Source organism: Leucoraja erinacea, chromosome 26 (assembly GCF_028641065.1).
Source record: "Leucoraja erinacea ecotype New England chromosome 26, Leri_hhj_1, whole genome shotgun sequence".
Lineage (NCBI taxonomy): Eukaryota > Metazoa > Chordata > Chondrichthyes > Rajiformes > Rajidae > Leucoraja > Leucoraja erinaceus.
Genome location: NC_073402.1, coordinates 26903301 through 26919908, shown reverse-complemented (window position 1 = coordinate 26919908; position 16608 = coordinate 26903301). Strand labels below are relative to the sequence as shown.

The following is a 16608-nucleotide window of genomic DNA, read 5'->3' as shown; positions in this document are numbered from 1 at the left end:
GTAAACCAGCATCTGCAGTTCCTTGCTTCTACATTAATTTTTAGCTGATCATAAACAGTGTTAGCATCGTAGGGAGAAGATGATGCAGGTCGCTCGTATCTGTCAGGGTGACACAGTGGTTAAGCGGCTGGCCCACTGCTATTATTGACAGATTAAATCTCCATTGTAATGAAAAAAAAAATTAACAAACCTGAGCCTTGGATAAGTGTGAAAACTATTGCCCCACACATGTCCTTCCAACTTTGCCCCTCTCACCCTAAAGCCGCACCTTCTGGTTCAATAACAAACCAGTTCTTTACATCCTGAGCTGTATACTTTAAAGAATATGAATATATTGCTGAACATCAGCAGCAGAAGATGGATTCAACATCAATAAATGATACTAAAATTCATGTTGAATACATTTCATGTAGGCATTGGCGGAAAACCCGGGGGAGCCAGGGGGGGGGGGGGGGGCGTGTCCCTGTCCCCTCCATGTTTTCACAGGTGGGGGACGGTCCCCCTCACGTTACAAACTTTAAATCTAATTCAGGGCGCACGGCTGAAGCTTCCGATGCCTCGCATCTGTGCACATGCGCACGTGGCGGGCAAGAAATAGTGTCCCCCCCCGACCCTCGGTCCCCTCCATGTTTTGAAAGCGGTTTCCGTCTCTGCATGTAGGTATGGTATAACAGTAGGACTGTTTGGATTAATTCATCCCAATATTTGCTGAAGAAATGTTCAGGATGGAATAGAATGTCAAAAAAGTGGGAAACTATTGTTTAATTATTGTACAGAATATTGAATATTTAGTTTTTTAGTTAAGGGACACTGCGCGGGAAACAGGCCCTTTGGCCCACCGAGTCCGCAGCGCACATCAACGCTATCCTACACACACAAGAGGGACAATTTACACTTATACCAAGCCAATTAGCCTACAGACTTGTACGTCTTTGGAATGTGGGAGGAAACCGAAGATCTCGGAGAAAACCCACGCAGGTCAGGGGGAGATTGGACAAACTCTGTACAGACAAGCACCCGTAGTTGGGATTGAACCCGGGTCTCTGGCACTGTAATGCAGCAACTGTACTGCTGCGCCACCGTGCCACCCTGTTCTGGTGAGCTATTACCGGCCATGCTCTATCCTGCCCCTCCTCTCTCCCAGCTTTCTTACCCATCCCCATACAATCAGCCTGAAGGGCTCCGACTCCATGGTTGCTGCTGCTTAACCTGCTGAGTTACTCCAACATTTTGTGTCTATCTCAACTATTCCACCCTGTGGTTTTGAAGTTCCACACGGTGCGAGTCGGCCTCAAGGTGATTATTGGGAGCAACTCAGAAACAAAATGGACGGTAAACATGTTTTCATATCCTATGAAAGGAGGAATCACAGGGTGGAAAATCAATGGGGTTTTATCTCCCAAGTTCTTTCAACTTTTCTCTTTAGAAATTAATTGAAAGAGTCTTTCATAGTTCCTGCTGCGTTCTGGTGTTTCTGTCAGGGACGATCAAACAAGCTGCCACATGGATGATCAAAATGTTTGCAGTGTTTCAGATCTGCACAGACAATATTAGCTCTTTATCTCTCTGATGCAAACTGCATTTTAAGGTTTAGTTACCCAAGCAAGATATCTCATTTTCTTGATCTTTATAGTTTACCCATCAATAGAAAATCATGTGTAAAATCATGAGAGGAATATCGGGTAGATGCACAGTGTCTCTTGCCAAATTACAGAGAAAGGTTGAATAAGTTAGGTCTTTATTCTCTGGAGCGCAGAAGGTTAAGGGGGGACTTGACAGAGGTCTTTAAAACGATGAAAGGGATAGACAGAGTTGATGTGGACAAGCTTTTCCCTTTGAGAATAGGGAAGATTCAAACAAGAGGACATGACTTCAGAATTAAGGGACAGAAGTTTAGGGGTAACATGAGGGGGAACTTCTTTACTCAGAGAGTGGTAGCGGTGTGGAATGAGCTTCCAGTGGAAGTGGTGGAGGCAGGTTCGTTGGTATCATTTTAAAATAAATTGGATAGGCATATGGATGAGAAGGGAATGGAGGGTTATGGTATGAGTGCAGGCAGGTGGGACTAAGGGAAAATAATTGTTCGGCACGGACTTGTAGGGCCGAGATGGCCTGTTTCCGTGCTGTAATTGTTATATGGTTATATGGTTAGTAGGGGAATCAAGGACCAGAGGACCTGAAGGTGAAGGGGAAAAGACTTAATAAGTATCTGACAGGTAACCTTTTCACGCAGAGGGTGGTGGGTGTATGGAACGAGCTGCCAGGGAGGTAGTTGAGGCAGGGATTATCTCAACATTTAAGATCCAGTTAGCCAGGTACATGGATAGGACAGGTTTGGAGGGTTATGGACTAAATGTGGGCAGGTGGGACTAGTGTAGATGGGACATGTTGGCTGGTGTGGGGGAGTTGGGCCGAAGGGTCTGCTTCCCAATTAAATTGAATCTCCTGTTTATTTAGTAGAATTCCCTATATCTCTCCCTATATCTGGCACCTACTGTTGGAATGCCATAGAATTAAATGGATGTTCCCTTCTCTAATTCACAATCTGCTTCAGTGCCACACTTAATGCACATACATCATCTATACATCAACACTGTTTTTGTTTGCTTCAGATTTATCTATAAACCTCAATAACGGCTCTTTGCAAAGTGTTTCATTGAAACTAAATATTTACTAAGTAGATTTATCTCTTGGCTTCCAAGTTAGAAAAAGTATTAAACAAACAATTACCATACAATAACAATGCAATTATTTTTCACAGAACCATTAATAGTCTTTTTTGGTATTCAGTAAAAATGAGACATGAAACCTAACTGGTCTTTCTTGATTAAATGCATTTGTAAATCAAATGAATATAAGATACTTAAGCAATTTGAGGGAAATTGATCTGAAAATGTCCTCGCATTTATTGTGTATAGCATTCTGCTTCTTTTCAATTAGTCATAAGATAGCCACAGGGTAGCAAATAATTCTCACTAATTTTTATAAAAAGATTATGCATATTAAATGTTTGATAAAAAATAGTAAAGATTAATCAGTCAATTTCATGCAGTAATAGTCATAGGCCAGTGTTTTTAAATATTAAACATTATTAATATATCAATTTATTTAAGTTTTTCTTACGAAGATATCTGGCTTGCAATTTCCAGTTTTAATTATTCGCTTCATGTGGAATTTTAAAAAACTTATTGATATGTCCCTCTGTATTTTGATATTTTAATTAACCTCACTAGTTTATAGTTTTTAAGGATTGGCTTTTGAAGATAGTTTTTCATTTGGTTGAAAACGGTGTCAATTGGTTAGTATGTATGGAGCAGTACGCAAAGATGAGGCCATGTTTTACTGTAACATATTAACTTAGAAGCTCATGTCTTCAGCGGCCACAGCCTCAAGCTCTAGAATTTCCTCCCCAAATTACTCCCTCTCTGCCCATCTCTTCTCCATCCAGACACATCTTAAAACCTACAAACAAGATTTGGTTTATCCTTCACAATATCTGCTGATGGGGGCAGTCACGGTGGCGCAGCAGTAAGTTGCAGCCTTACAGCGAATGCAGTGCCGGAGACCCGGGTTCGATCCCGGTTGCGGGTGCTGTCTGTGTATGAGATGGTAATAACTATGTCGTTCATTTAACTCCATATGAAATTCATTATTATCCAGAGACCAGAAGAAAGCCTCCATACATTCCAGCATCTCTTATCAGAATGCCCAAACCGCATCCTGAATAATACACATGCGCTAGCTAGATCGCATTTTTGGGGAGAAGGAATGGGTGAGGTTTGGAGTCGAGGCGAAGGACACTAAGCTGGGAGGCAGTGTTAGCTGTGAGGAGGATGCTAGGAGGCTGCAAGGTGACTTGGATAGGTTGGGTGAGTGGGCAAATGCATGGCAGATGCAGTATAATGTGGATAAATGTGAGGTTATCCACTTTGGTGGCAAAAACAGGAAAGTAGACTGTTATCTGAATGGTGGCTGATTAGGAAAAGGGGAGATGCAACGAGACCTGGGTGTTATGGTACACCAGTCATTGAAAGTAGGAATGCAGGTGCAGCAGGCAGTGAAGAAAGCAAATGGTATGTTAGCATTCATGGCAAAAGGATTTGAGTATAAGAGCAGGGAGGTTCTACTGCAGTTGTACAGGGTCTTGGTGAGACCACACCTGGAGTATTGCCTACAGTTTTGGTCTCCCAATCTGAGGAAAGACATTCTTGCCATAGAGGGAGTACAGAGAAGGTTCACCAGACTGATTCCTGGGTTGGCAGGACTTTCATATGAAGAAAGACTGGGGGGGGGGGGGGGGGGGGGGGATCTTATAGAAACTTACAAAATTCTTAAGGGGTTGGACAAGCTAGATGCAGGAAGATTGTTCCCGGTATTGGGGAAGTCCAGAACAAGGGGTCACAGTTTAAGGATAAGGGGGAAATCTTTTAGGACCGAGATGAGAAAAACATTTTTCACAGTGGTGAATCTGTGGAATTCTCTGCCACAGAAGGTAGTTGAGGCCAGTTCATTGGCTATATTTAAGAGGGAGTTAGATGTGGCCCTTGTGGCTAAAGGGATCAGGGGGTATGGAGAGAAGGCAGGGATGGGATACTGAGTTGAATGATCAGCCATGATCATATTGAATGGCGGTGCAGGCTCGAAGGGCCGAATGGCCTACTCCTGCCCCTATTTTCTATGTTTCTATGAGACTCTTCTTTAGGCTCGACCCGAAACGTCACCCATTTCTTCTTTCCAGAGATGCGGCCCGTCCCGTTGAGTTTCTCCAGCATTTTGTCGATCTTCGGTGTAAACAGCATCTGCAGTTCCTTCATACACACTTCTCACAGAGTGAATTGGCTGCTCTGCACAAGATCAATGCTGTCAAACAACTGTTTCCATTATGTGGAATTATTATATTCCAGTTCATAAACCATTGTCTTCATCAACAGATTGTTAAACGTTGCTTCTTTTCAATGACAATTACTGCATTAAAATAACAATGGGTGAGTTCATATATATTATACTGCCGACACGAAGCAATAATAAATGTATGATTCATGAGTGGTTCCAGTCAATCTTCAGGATTCTGAGAATTATGTATATAATTATAGCTTCTGTTGGGAGCAATACTCAGTGGCATCATAGAAGATAATCTTCATGTGGAATTGGAAGAAATAGGCAGTAAGATGTGTACAAGTGCTAAAGATTTAGAGTCATAGCATCATAGAGTGATACAGCTTGGAAACGGGTCCTTTGGCCCAACTTGCCCACACTAGCCAACAGGTCCCAACTGCATTAGTCCCACCTGCATGTGTTTGGCCCATAATCATTCCAAACCTGTCCTATCCATGTACTTGTCTAACTTTCTTAAACATGTCCCTGCCTCAACTACTTCCTCTGGCAACTTGTTCCATACATACACCATCCTTTGTACGGAAAGGCTACTCCTCAGATTCCTATTAAATCTTTTCCACTTCACCTCTATACATTCTAGTTTATGATGTTCAAGAAGAAACTGCAGATGCTGGAAAATCAAAGGTAGATCAAAGTACTGGAGAAACTCAGCGGGTGCGGCAGCATCCATGGAGCGAAGGAAATAGGCAACGTTTCGGGCCAAAACCCTTCTTCAGACTTTTGTGATCTCTGCTTAGGACACAATGGTTAGGAGAACTTTCTTCATCAGATTACAGCAAGGTAGATTTTTAGCTAAATGTGGATGGCTTTACGCATGCGCTCAATGTAACATCAAGAGTTCCTTATAAGTTGTCAATTTGCATCCCTTGTTAAGTGTTGAGAGGAGACTCAAGGAACAGCAGATGCTGGTTTGCAAAAAAACAGCTAAATGTCCTGGAGTAACTCAGCAGGTCAGCGAATACCTTTGTGGGTATTCATGTTACCTAGAGATGCTGTCTGAGCCGCTGACTTACTGCAGTGCATTCTTTTTTTTAAAAGAGAACATCTTTTTTTCTCCCCAGTTTATCCTAAGATTAGTCATGAGTGCTTGTCCTTTTTAAAATCCAAGCAGGATTGAAGACGGATCTTGTAGTTTTAGATGAGTAGGTAAGCCAGGCATCTTTGGAAGGACTTAGTACGACCACATCTTTGGAAGGACTCCCTTCAGTAGCAAATTGTGGACACAGCCCATACCATCACACAAACAAACTTTTGTTTAAGAAGGAACTACAGATGCTGGAAAATCGAAGGTAGACAAAAATGGAGAAACTCAGTCCTGGAGAAACTCAGCCGAAACCCTTCTTCAGACTGATGTGAGGGGGAACCCCAACCCTCACATCAGTCTGAAGAAGGGTTTCGACATAAAGCTCCCTTCCATTGACATCTCACGCTGCCTCAACAACATACTCAAGGACAAGTCGCACCCTGGTCACTCCTTCTTCTCCAATCTCCCATCAGGCAAAAGGTACAGAAGTGTTAAAACGCACACCTCCAGATTCAGGAACAGTGACAATAAACTAAACTGTAAACTTTGTAATTGTAATTATAGCCTTTTCAACTGAGATCAAACAGATAAAAACATAGGACTCATTTTGTGATATTGAATGACTTGGTGTTGTGAAGGGGAATGAATTCCAGCTTAATAATATTGCCACAATTCTTGAGATATTAACAAATAAAAGTGCAAGAGCTGCTAATATTATGTGGGTAATTTTTAAGGCGGAGATTGACAAGATTCTTATTAATAAGGGTGTTGAGGATAATGGGGAAAAGGCAGGAGAATGGGGTTAAGAAGGAAAGAAAGATCAGCCATGATCGAATAGCAGAGTAGACTCGATGGGCCGAATGGCCTAATTCTGCTCCTATGATTTATGAATATGTGGAAATTCAGACTCAGACAGGTGGAAAGTAAAGACCCATCTCTGCACTCTTGCATCACTTTTATGGATGCTGTATTAAAATATTTTGTCACGAGTGAGAGAACTTCATATAGGACCATTATTTCTATATGAAATTTTTATTGTGTAGAAGCAAATTAACATCTAGGATTCATGACTATCGCTCGGGCCACAGCTAAATCGGGGAAACCGTCTCGTTCAATGTAATAGAGAAACATTGTATAAAATCGGATACATAAAATCTATGTGTAGGAAGTAACTGCAGATGCTGGTTTAAACCGAAGATAGACACAGTAACCTGGAGTAACTCAACGGGACAGACACCATCTCTGGAGACGGTGGTCTGAAGAAGTGCCTTGACCCAAAGCGTCACCCATTCCTTCTCTCCAGAGATGCTGCCTGTCCCGCTGAGATACTCCAGCTTTTTGTGTCCGTCTACTTTTAAGGGCCTGTCCCACTTGGGCGACATTTTTGGCGACAGCCTGGAAAGAAGTTGTTGCGGCGTGACGCACGTAATGAAGCGCGGTGTCTCCTTGCTGCCGCTGGGTTTTGGAATGTTCAAAATCTTTCCTCGACACCTGCGTGTCTTATCGTGTCGTGCGCTCTGTCGCACGCTGACGCAAGGTCATGACCTCGACCTGCGTCATCATACGGCAACCTGTCGTCCTCAGATTTCGTAGACGCTGTCGTATGTTGTCACTGTTGAGGACCTGGAAATTTTGACGTCGGCTGAACCAGATTGTCGCAGCTTGACGTCAACTGTGTCGTAGCCTGTCGTCGATTGTCGTACAACTTGCTGCCAACCGTAATGACGATTTTACAAACAAACATTACTCCCGATGACCTTTGCTTTCAAGCCCTTTCACACCTCGTAATCACTCTACCCAATGCAATTTCCTGAAATGCAAGCGGCCGTTCCGGAACTCCGAGCCGCTGAGCACGTTCTTCCTACGCCGGAATTCCATCAACCCGACGAGAGTGCCTGAATCATCGGGCTACCGTAGCGGCAACTGTGGAGGCCTCAATAGGCCCCAACTACGGGTGAACATACAGGAGGTTGACTGAACTTTGCTGCCTTCCCTCACAGTGGGAAACGTTGATCTCGCTGTGGGGGGATGTTTTTATGTTTACCGTTAAATTCTATAATGTTGTGTTTATTTTATTGGTGTGCTGCAATGACAACTCAAATTTCACCGCACCAAATGGTGTATGTGACAATAAACGTCCTTTGTCCTTTGTCAATGTTATCTTTTGCAGTATTGAGTACCTGCAATGATCTTGCATTAAATGTTGGCGTGTGCTCCCACACCAACACATTCCAAGCCGAGAAGAGCAATTACTTTACACAGAATATGGTGTGTAAATAGTAAGAGCTGCCGAAAGTAGCTTGGAGGGGTAGGTGCGATGGTGATATTTTAAAAATATTTAGACAGATACTTGGATAAGAAAAGGTTGGAGGGGTATGGGGCAAATGGAACTTGCTCAATTATACGCATGTAGGAAAGAACTGCAGATGCTGGTTTACACCATAGACACAAAACGCTGGAGTAACTCAGCGGGACAGGCAGCATCTCCGGAGAGAAGGAATGGGATGTTTTCGGTTGAGACACTTCTTCAGACCTGGGTCTCAACCCGAAACATCACCCACTCCTTCTATCCAGCCATGCTACCTGTCCTGCTGAGTTACTCCAGCATTTTGTGTCTATCTAGCTCAATTATAAAACCGTTTAAGAAAGAACTGCAAATGCTGGTAAAATCGAAAGTAGACACAAAATGCTGGACGCAGCGGGTGAGGCAGCATCTATGCAGAGAAGGAATATTCGATCCGAAACATCGCCAATTCCTTTTCTCCATAGATACTCCCTCACCCGCTGAGCTACTCCAGCATTTTGTGTCTACCTTCAATGATAAAACCCCCTGGTTTGCACGGACGAGTTGGACTGAAGGGCCTGTTTCCGTTGTGTGTGACTGAGCACAAACCTATGAAACCTACTCCAACTTAACTTCTTCTCAATGGCTTCCAATCATGGACAAATCTGTGTGTATTTTAGGTCAGTGAAGTCACCAGTCTGGGGGAACCTGAAGACATGGCTGCAATAGATGAATCTGCTCCAACAGAGACAGGTAACACACACAAATATATACAAAAGCTTTTATTCCCATGGAAACTCTGACAATATTTCGACTGGTTTCTGCAAAAATAAAGTGCTTAGGCTGGCGGAATATCTGAACAAAAACATACCGGTGAAAAATGAAATGGATAATGTTATTCATGTTATTTGTACAGATGCAATTTGCATCTCGTGCGCTGCTCATGGTAATTTGACACTCAGAAAGCACTTAATTCCCTTAATGTGGTTATGACCCAAGCACGAAACAGCATACTATGCAGCAGACCTCAGATATGTAAAACATATCGATGAATACCTGAAAAGGGACTGTTTACAATTTCCTTCAGGCATGCTTCAACCTCTAAACTCACCAGTCGCAAAGAAACATCTGTTTATTCAATTTGAACACATTGATTTTTTTTAACATCTCATGTAATTACTACTCCCAACACTTAAAACTCATTGTGTGTTGGGGGGGGGGGGGGGGACTGCAGATGCTGGTTTACACCGAAGGCAGACACACAAAATGCTGGAGCAACTCAGTGGGTCCAGCAGCATCTCTGGAGAAAAGGAAGAGGTGCCGTTTTGGGTCGAGACCGTTCTTCAGACTGAGAGTCATGCGAGAGGGAAATTAGAAGTATGAAACGGTACAGAACAAATCAGAACCAACACATAGAAAATAGGTGTAGGAGGAGGCCATTCGGCCCTTCGATCCAGCACCGCCATTCATTGTGATCATGGCTGATCGTCCCCAATCAATAATCCGTGCCTGCCTTCTCCCCATATCCCTCGACTCCATTAGCCCGTAGAGCTCTATCTAACTCTCTCTTAAATCCATCCAGTGACTTGGCCTCCACTGCCCTCTGTGGCAGGGAATTCCATAAATTAACAGCTCTCTGGATGAAATTTTTTTTTCTCACCTCAGTCTTAAATGGCCTCCTCTTTATTCTAAGACTGCGGCCCCTGGTTCTGGACTCGCCCAACATTGGGAACATTTTTCCTGCATCTAGCTTGTCCAGTCCTTTTATAATTTTATGTTTCTATAAGATCCCCCTCATCCTTCTAAACACCAGTGAATAAAAGCCTAGTCTTTTCAGTCTTTCCTCATATGACAGTCCCACCATCCCAGTGATCAATCTCGTGAACCTACACTGCACTGCCTCAATCACAAGGATGTCCTTCCTCAAATTAGGAGACCAAAACGGTACACAATACTCCAGATGTGGTCTTACCATAGTCCTATACAACTGCAGAAGAACCTCTTTACTCCTATACTGAAATCCTCTTGTTATGAAGGCCAACATTCTATTAGCTTTCTTCACTGCCTGCTGTACCTGCACGCAAACTTTCAGTGACTGGTGTACAAGGACACCCAGGTCTCGCTGCACCTCCCCCTTACCCAACCTAACTCCTTTCAAACCTCTAGTTTCCCTCTCCACTGACAGCCTGAAGAAGAAATGTCTCCTATTCCTTTTCTCTGGAAATGCTGCCTGACCCACTGTGTTACTCCATCTTTTTCTGCCTATCTTCGGCGTAAACCAACATCTGCAGTTCCTTCCTACATATATAACTGTTTGCAGTTAATTACTTTCTTTACAGTACCTTTCCAGAACAATAGAATACAAAAAAACAGGGCCGTAATGTTAAATTCATATGGAGCTTTGATCAGAGCAGCCAGAGGAGTGTGCATGTTGAATTTGGATTGGCATGAAACACCATCGAAATATTACGGAGAAAATGCAGAATAAATCTATCAACCAGAATAGAGGAAAGTTTCAGGAGGCTGGGTCTGCCTTCTTCAATAAATACAGTACTAGGCACTCATGGCATTGAATATTTATTAAATTGCTCAGTGGTGTGAATATAGAGAAATAATTTACACATGTAAGCAATTCCAGCAACAAAAAAGTATGAAGCCAAATGGGCTGCAGCATCTTCTTCTTCTGGTGGTGTATGGAGTGGACAGCCTAAAGTTGTAGGACAACTTGTTCTATTTGATTGTGCACGTCGGGTTGATTGCATTAGTCAAAACAGGGCGGACCACGTGAAGGTTGCAATCTCCCACCCCGGCCACAGCATCAAATCTCAAAGACAGAGTGATGAGAATGAATAGCTCACTGCAATATAGTAGATAGATAACCATTTAGTCAAAGGCCCGATGCATTTGGGGAGTGGGTGCATAATTCAGAACCAAAGGAAGAGGATGACAGGAGAGAAGTCACTACCGAGTGGAAACACCCAAGCACCAGGTGGACATTTTATTTTGCCAGAGATTGCATGTAGTCTCTTTTAGTGTTTTCTCTTGGGTATGAGAGGCTGAGGAAGGAGGGGGCCGTAAACAGGACCTAATAGAGGAATTTATAAAATTATGAGAGGCATTGATAGGGTAGACAGTTAGAACCTTCCATCCTCCCCCACACACACAATGGAAATGTCAACCACTAGAGCATAGTTTTAAAGGTGGAAGGGGCAAAGATTAAAGGAGATGTGCGGGCCATGTTTGTTTTTATATAAAGGGGGGGGGGGGGGGGGCCTAGACTGGGCTTCCAGGGGTGCTGATGGATGCAGATATGATAGTAGTGTTTAGGAGGATTTTAGATAGGCACATGGATATGCAATTGAGGGATGTGGATCACATGCAGGCAAAGAGGATTAGTTTAACTTGGCATCATGTACAGCATGGAAGTTGTGGCCCTGAGGGTTGTATTGTTGGGTAGGCTACAACCCAATGGTATGAACATTGAATTCTTCAATTTTAGGTAACTACATAACCCTCCCTTCTCCCATGTAACCTCCACCCACTTCCACTGGGCCTCACCTGGGCCTCCACCTATTTCTCCCCTCCACCTCCATTCCTTCCTCTAGCTTCACAATTCACAACTCTTCAATCCTTTTGTCTCACACCTTGTCTCTTTTCATCTCCATCCTTTGCCCAACCATCGTCCTATCAAAAAACCCTCCCCACCTCCATCAACCTGTTTCTTGCCAGGTTTGTGGGAGATTTTGAATGCCGCTGTGTGGGGATGTCGGTGTTAAAGTCGATCGTGTTCTGTGCTCTTTATTATTCATATGGCTGTATGGTGACAACACATTTCACTGTACCAATTGGTGCATGTGACAAATAAATGTATCTTGTATCTTTGTCCTGTTTTTCCACCCATCGCTCCCCCCCCCCCCCCATGAGTCTGAAGAAGGGTCCTGACCAAAAACATCACCTCTCCATATTCTCCCTGGCCCGCAGAATTACTCCAGCATTGTGTCTTGGTTTGTAAAACGCCATTTGTAGTTCCTTCTTTCTACTGTATTGTTGTATGTTCAGTCCGTTTCATTCAGCAGAGGGTGCATTAAACTATTGTGGTGACAGTTGTCACAAATTCTTACATATTCAGTGAGAAGTTCCAGACCATAAGTCATAGAAGCAGAATTTGGCAATCCGGCCCAACGAGTCTATTCCACCATTCGAACATGGCCAATCTATTTTTTCCCCCAACAACCCCATTCTTCTGTCTTCTCCCTGTAACCTTCTTCTTCTTGCGTTTGAGGCAGGAGAGGTTATGTAACGCCCTCCAGGCGCTGTAGCCAGTTGTTGTTGTTGTTGAGGGCCGTAAGCGGAGGACAGCTCAGTCTAAACGTTTGACACCCTGACGAATCCAGAAACATCCTTACCAATCAAGAAAGTTGAACATTCTTTTCTTAATGCTCAATCACAAACAAGACTCTTAGTTTTAATAGCAAATTTGTTTAGACATACAATTCAAACGAAGATTAAAACTCCTCAGAGTAGAACAAAGGTTATCTTCTTTCAATCAACATAATTGAATGTAAATTAAAGGTTACTAATCACTCAGTGAAATTCTAGCTTGTGAAGCTGCATGCTAAGCATTAACTACTGCAATTCCATTCAGGCAAAGTATTTCAAATAAAGGTCCCATTCAGCTGCATACTTAAGATTTGAAAGCTAATTGCTGTGTTTGGCTAAATTACATAGAGTTACAGGGTGGAAACAGGCCCTTCGACCCAACGCCCATACCGGCCAACATGTCCCAGCTACACTAGTCCCTGGAATTTAGGGTCTAGGAATTTAGAAGAATGAGAGGGGTTCTTATAGAAATATATAACATTATTATGGGATTGGACTTGCTAGATGCAGGAAACATGTTCCCGATGTTGGTGGAGTCCAGGACCAGGGACCACAGTTTAAGAATAAGGGGTAGCTCATTTAGAATGGAGATGAGGAAAAACATTTTTCACCCAGTAAGTTGTGTATTCGTGGAATTCTCTGCCTCAGAAGGTAGTGGAGGCAGATTCACTGGATGCATTCAAAAGAAAGTTAGATAGAGCTCTTAGGGCTAGTGGGATCAAGGGATATGGGTAGAAGGCCGGAACAGGGTACTGATTGTGGATGATCAGCCATGATCACATTGGATGGCCGTGCAGGCTCGAAGGGCAGAATGGCCTACTCCTGCACCTATATTTTTATGTATCTATGTACCTGTCTGTGTTTGGTCCATATCCCTCCAAACCTGTCCTATCCTATCCATGTACCTTGTCTAACTGTTTCTTAAACAATGGGATAGTCCCAGCCTCAACTATCTTATCTGGCAGCTTTTTCCATACACGCACCATCCTTTGTGTGTAAATATTATTCCTCAGATTCCTATTCCTTTCCCCCTTCCCCTTAACCGTAAATCTGTGTCCTCTGGTCCTCGATTCACCTCCTCTGTGTATCTACCCGATCTATTCCTCTCATGATTTTACACATCTCTACAAGATCACCCCCTCATCCTCCTGCACTCCAGGGAATAGTGTCCCAGCCTACTCAACCTCTCCCGATAGCTCAGACCCTCCAGTCCTGGCACGATCCGCATAAATCGTGACACCCCTTCTCTTATTTTGTTTTGCAGAGTTCCACACAGCCCAGCCCAAGTTTCCTTTCTACCAGGAACATGATGTGCTTATCGTACTGGTGGCTCATTTAACACTCGTCATTGCCGTTCTACTGTTAGGCGGCAGGTGCTTGCATGTACAAAAGGGTGTCACATTCAGTGACGTTGACGTGGATGAGCTGATTGTCACTGTTGGTTTAGTCAGCTGCATCACCGTTGCACTGTTTGCACTGTTGGGGGCCACCATAATTTTATTCATTCGTATATTGCTAACAAAGTTCCCGTAACCGATTCATCTTTCCAAAACAATAACATGTTTAATTGCCACCTGAAAGTTTTGTGCTCATACACAGTATGTTATGGCAAGTAATAAAACCTTTTGCATTTGATTTAGTTTTACATCATGCTTGACTCCTTACTTTAGTCTTTAGTGCTGGCTCAAAGGGCCAAATGGCCTCTTTATGCCCCTGTCCCACTTAGGAAACGGAAACCTCTGGCGACTTTGCGCTCCACCCAAGGTTTCCGTGCGGTTCCCGGAGGTTTTTGTCAGTCTCCCTACCTGCAACCTCCGGCAACCACCTGCAACCTCCGAGAACCACACAGAAACCTTGGGTGGGGCACAAAGTCTCCAGAGGTTTCCGTTCAGTTTTCCTAAGTGGGACAGGGGCATTACTGTACTTATTTTCTATGTTTAATAGAGTGCACCAGGCAGAGTTAGAAAAGAGTTTGAGCCAGAGGGTAGAAAGGTATGATATGGCACATTGTTCGCTTGTTCAACTCGTCCATCACTGCTTTTGAAAATCATTGCATTGACCGAGAAAGGCTTTGCAGCACTAATTGTGCTCAATGTGCCTTTGTCATGTTAGATTCTACACGGCATCCATTTTATAGCCCTGTCCCACTGTACGAGTTCATTCAAGAGTTCTTCCCGAGTTTTGCCCTGATCTGAACTCGGAGATTTACGGTAATGGCCGCTTGTAGGTACTCAGGGCTCTCGTGGACATTTTTCTACATGTTGAAAAATCTTCTTGAGTCTTCCCGAGCTTACCGCTTTTCCCGAGTACCTGCCGTTAGTGTTACGAGCCGCTAAGAGACGTCCCCGAGCTCCGAAGTACCCGCTATTTTCATTCTACGTGCTTACCACAAGTTTGATTACTTTTTAACTCGGGAGAGCTCTTGAATGAACTCGCACAGTGGGACAGGGCTTTTATTCTTGCTTTAAATTCAAGCTGCCAGCCGGCACCTTAATGACCAGTTATGAATTAGCTGCATTGTTGTACCTCTGAAGTTAAGTATAGGTCCACCACTGATTTTCCGGCTCCATTGGTTCCAGAGCATTGCCGTATGAACCGTTTTGCTGGACCTACTGAGGTCACGGCCTTTTTGGGGGGGGGGGGGGGGGGATACTGGCCCGTAAAGCCGGCCGTGGAAGTCGGCTATGGGATGGATTAGCTGGCTCCAGCCAGGCCGACGTCACACTACAATTTATTGTCCATAACTATGCGTTGAACACCATAATCCCATCCAAACTCATCCCTTGCACCCCTCACTGCAACTTTGATCCGCTTCCTGACCCAAAGACCACACAATTGGTGAGGATAGGCAAGATAACATCCTCCGTGATAATTCTCAGCATTGGTGCTCCACAAACATGCGTTCTCAGCCGTTTACTACCTTTGTTCTACACTCATGACTGTGCGGCCAACTCTACTTAACTCCATTTATGAGATTGCAGAGGATATCACTATAGTGGGCCGGATCTCAAACAATGACGACACTGGGTACAAGGAAGAAAGAGGCAGCAACCTCTCCCTCAATGCCAGCGAGACAAAGAAGTTATTGACTTCAGGAAGTGAGGACAGCATCAATAGCATCAAAGTGAGATGGTTGAGAGCTTCAAGTTTCCATGCGTAAATATCACCAACAATTTGTTCTGGGCCAACCATATTGAAGCCACGGTCAAGAAAGCACACCAATGCCTCTACTTCCTCAAACACCAAGGGAGTTCGGCAAGTCTCCAACAATTACCAACCTCTGCAGAATAAAGCATCCTAATGGGATGCATCACTGCTTGGGTCGGCAACAGCTCTGCCCAAAGCTGCAGGAAATTGAAGAGAGCTGTGGTTGTAGTCCAGTTCCTCACACAAGCTAGTTTCCACCCCAATCGACTGAATCTACACTTCACACTACCTTGGGAAAGCACCAAAAATAATCAAAGACAATTTTCTGACCAGCCAGTCCCTCTTCTCCCACCTCCTGTTGCGTATAAGATGCAAAAGCTTGAAAGCAAATACCACCAGATTCAGGGTAGACAAAATTGCTGGAGAAAATCAGCGGTTGCGGCAGCATCTATGGAGCGAAGGAAATAGGCAGCATTTCGGGCCAAAACCCTTCTTCAGACTCACCAGATTCAGGAACAGCTTCTTCCCCAATGTGATCGGATTACTGAATGATCCTCATGTAAGGTTGGGTATGGTCCTGGTCTTCCAACCTTCCTCATTTCGAGCCTTGCACATTTTATTTTAATCTTCACTTTCTCTGTAACTCCAACACGATAATGCTATATTCTACACTCTGGTATTTTTCTCTTTGCACAATGTTGAACTTGTGCACGGCCCGATTCTACTCATGCACAAGGAGCAAAGGGTTTCGGCCCGAAACGTTGCCTATTTCCTTCGCTCCATTGATGCTGCCGTACCCGCTGAGTTTCTCCAGCACTTTTGTCTACCTTTGATTTTCCAGCATCTGCAGTTCCTTCTTGAACACTACAAGTATAAT

The 16608-nt window shown here is 43.8% G+C and overlaps 1 protein-coding gene across 1 annotated transcript in view; it reads left to right on the top strand.

The window, feature by feature from the left end:
* Nucleotides 1-14731, top strand: part of LOC129709871 (high mobility group nucleosome-binding domain-containing protein 5-like) — a 29424-nt gene extending 14693 nt beyond the window's left edge. Inside the window, exons 4-5 of the mRNA XM_055656505.1 lie at nucleotides 8885-8957; nucleotides 13849-14731. Coding sequence (XP_055512480.1) covers nucleotides 8885-8957; nucleotides 13849-14117 — 342 coding nt within the window. The 3' untranslated portion in view covers nucleotides 14118-14731. The remainder of the gene's footprint in view (nucleotides 1-8884; nucleotides 8958-13848) is intronic.
* The last annotated feature ends 1877 nt before the right edge of the window (nucleotides 14732-16608 follow it).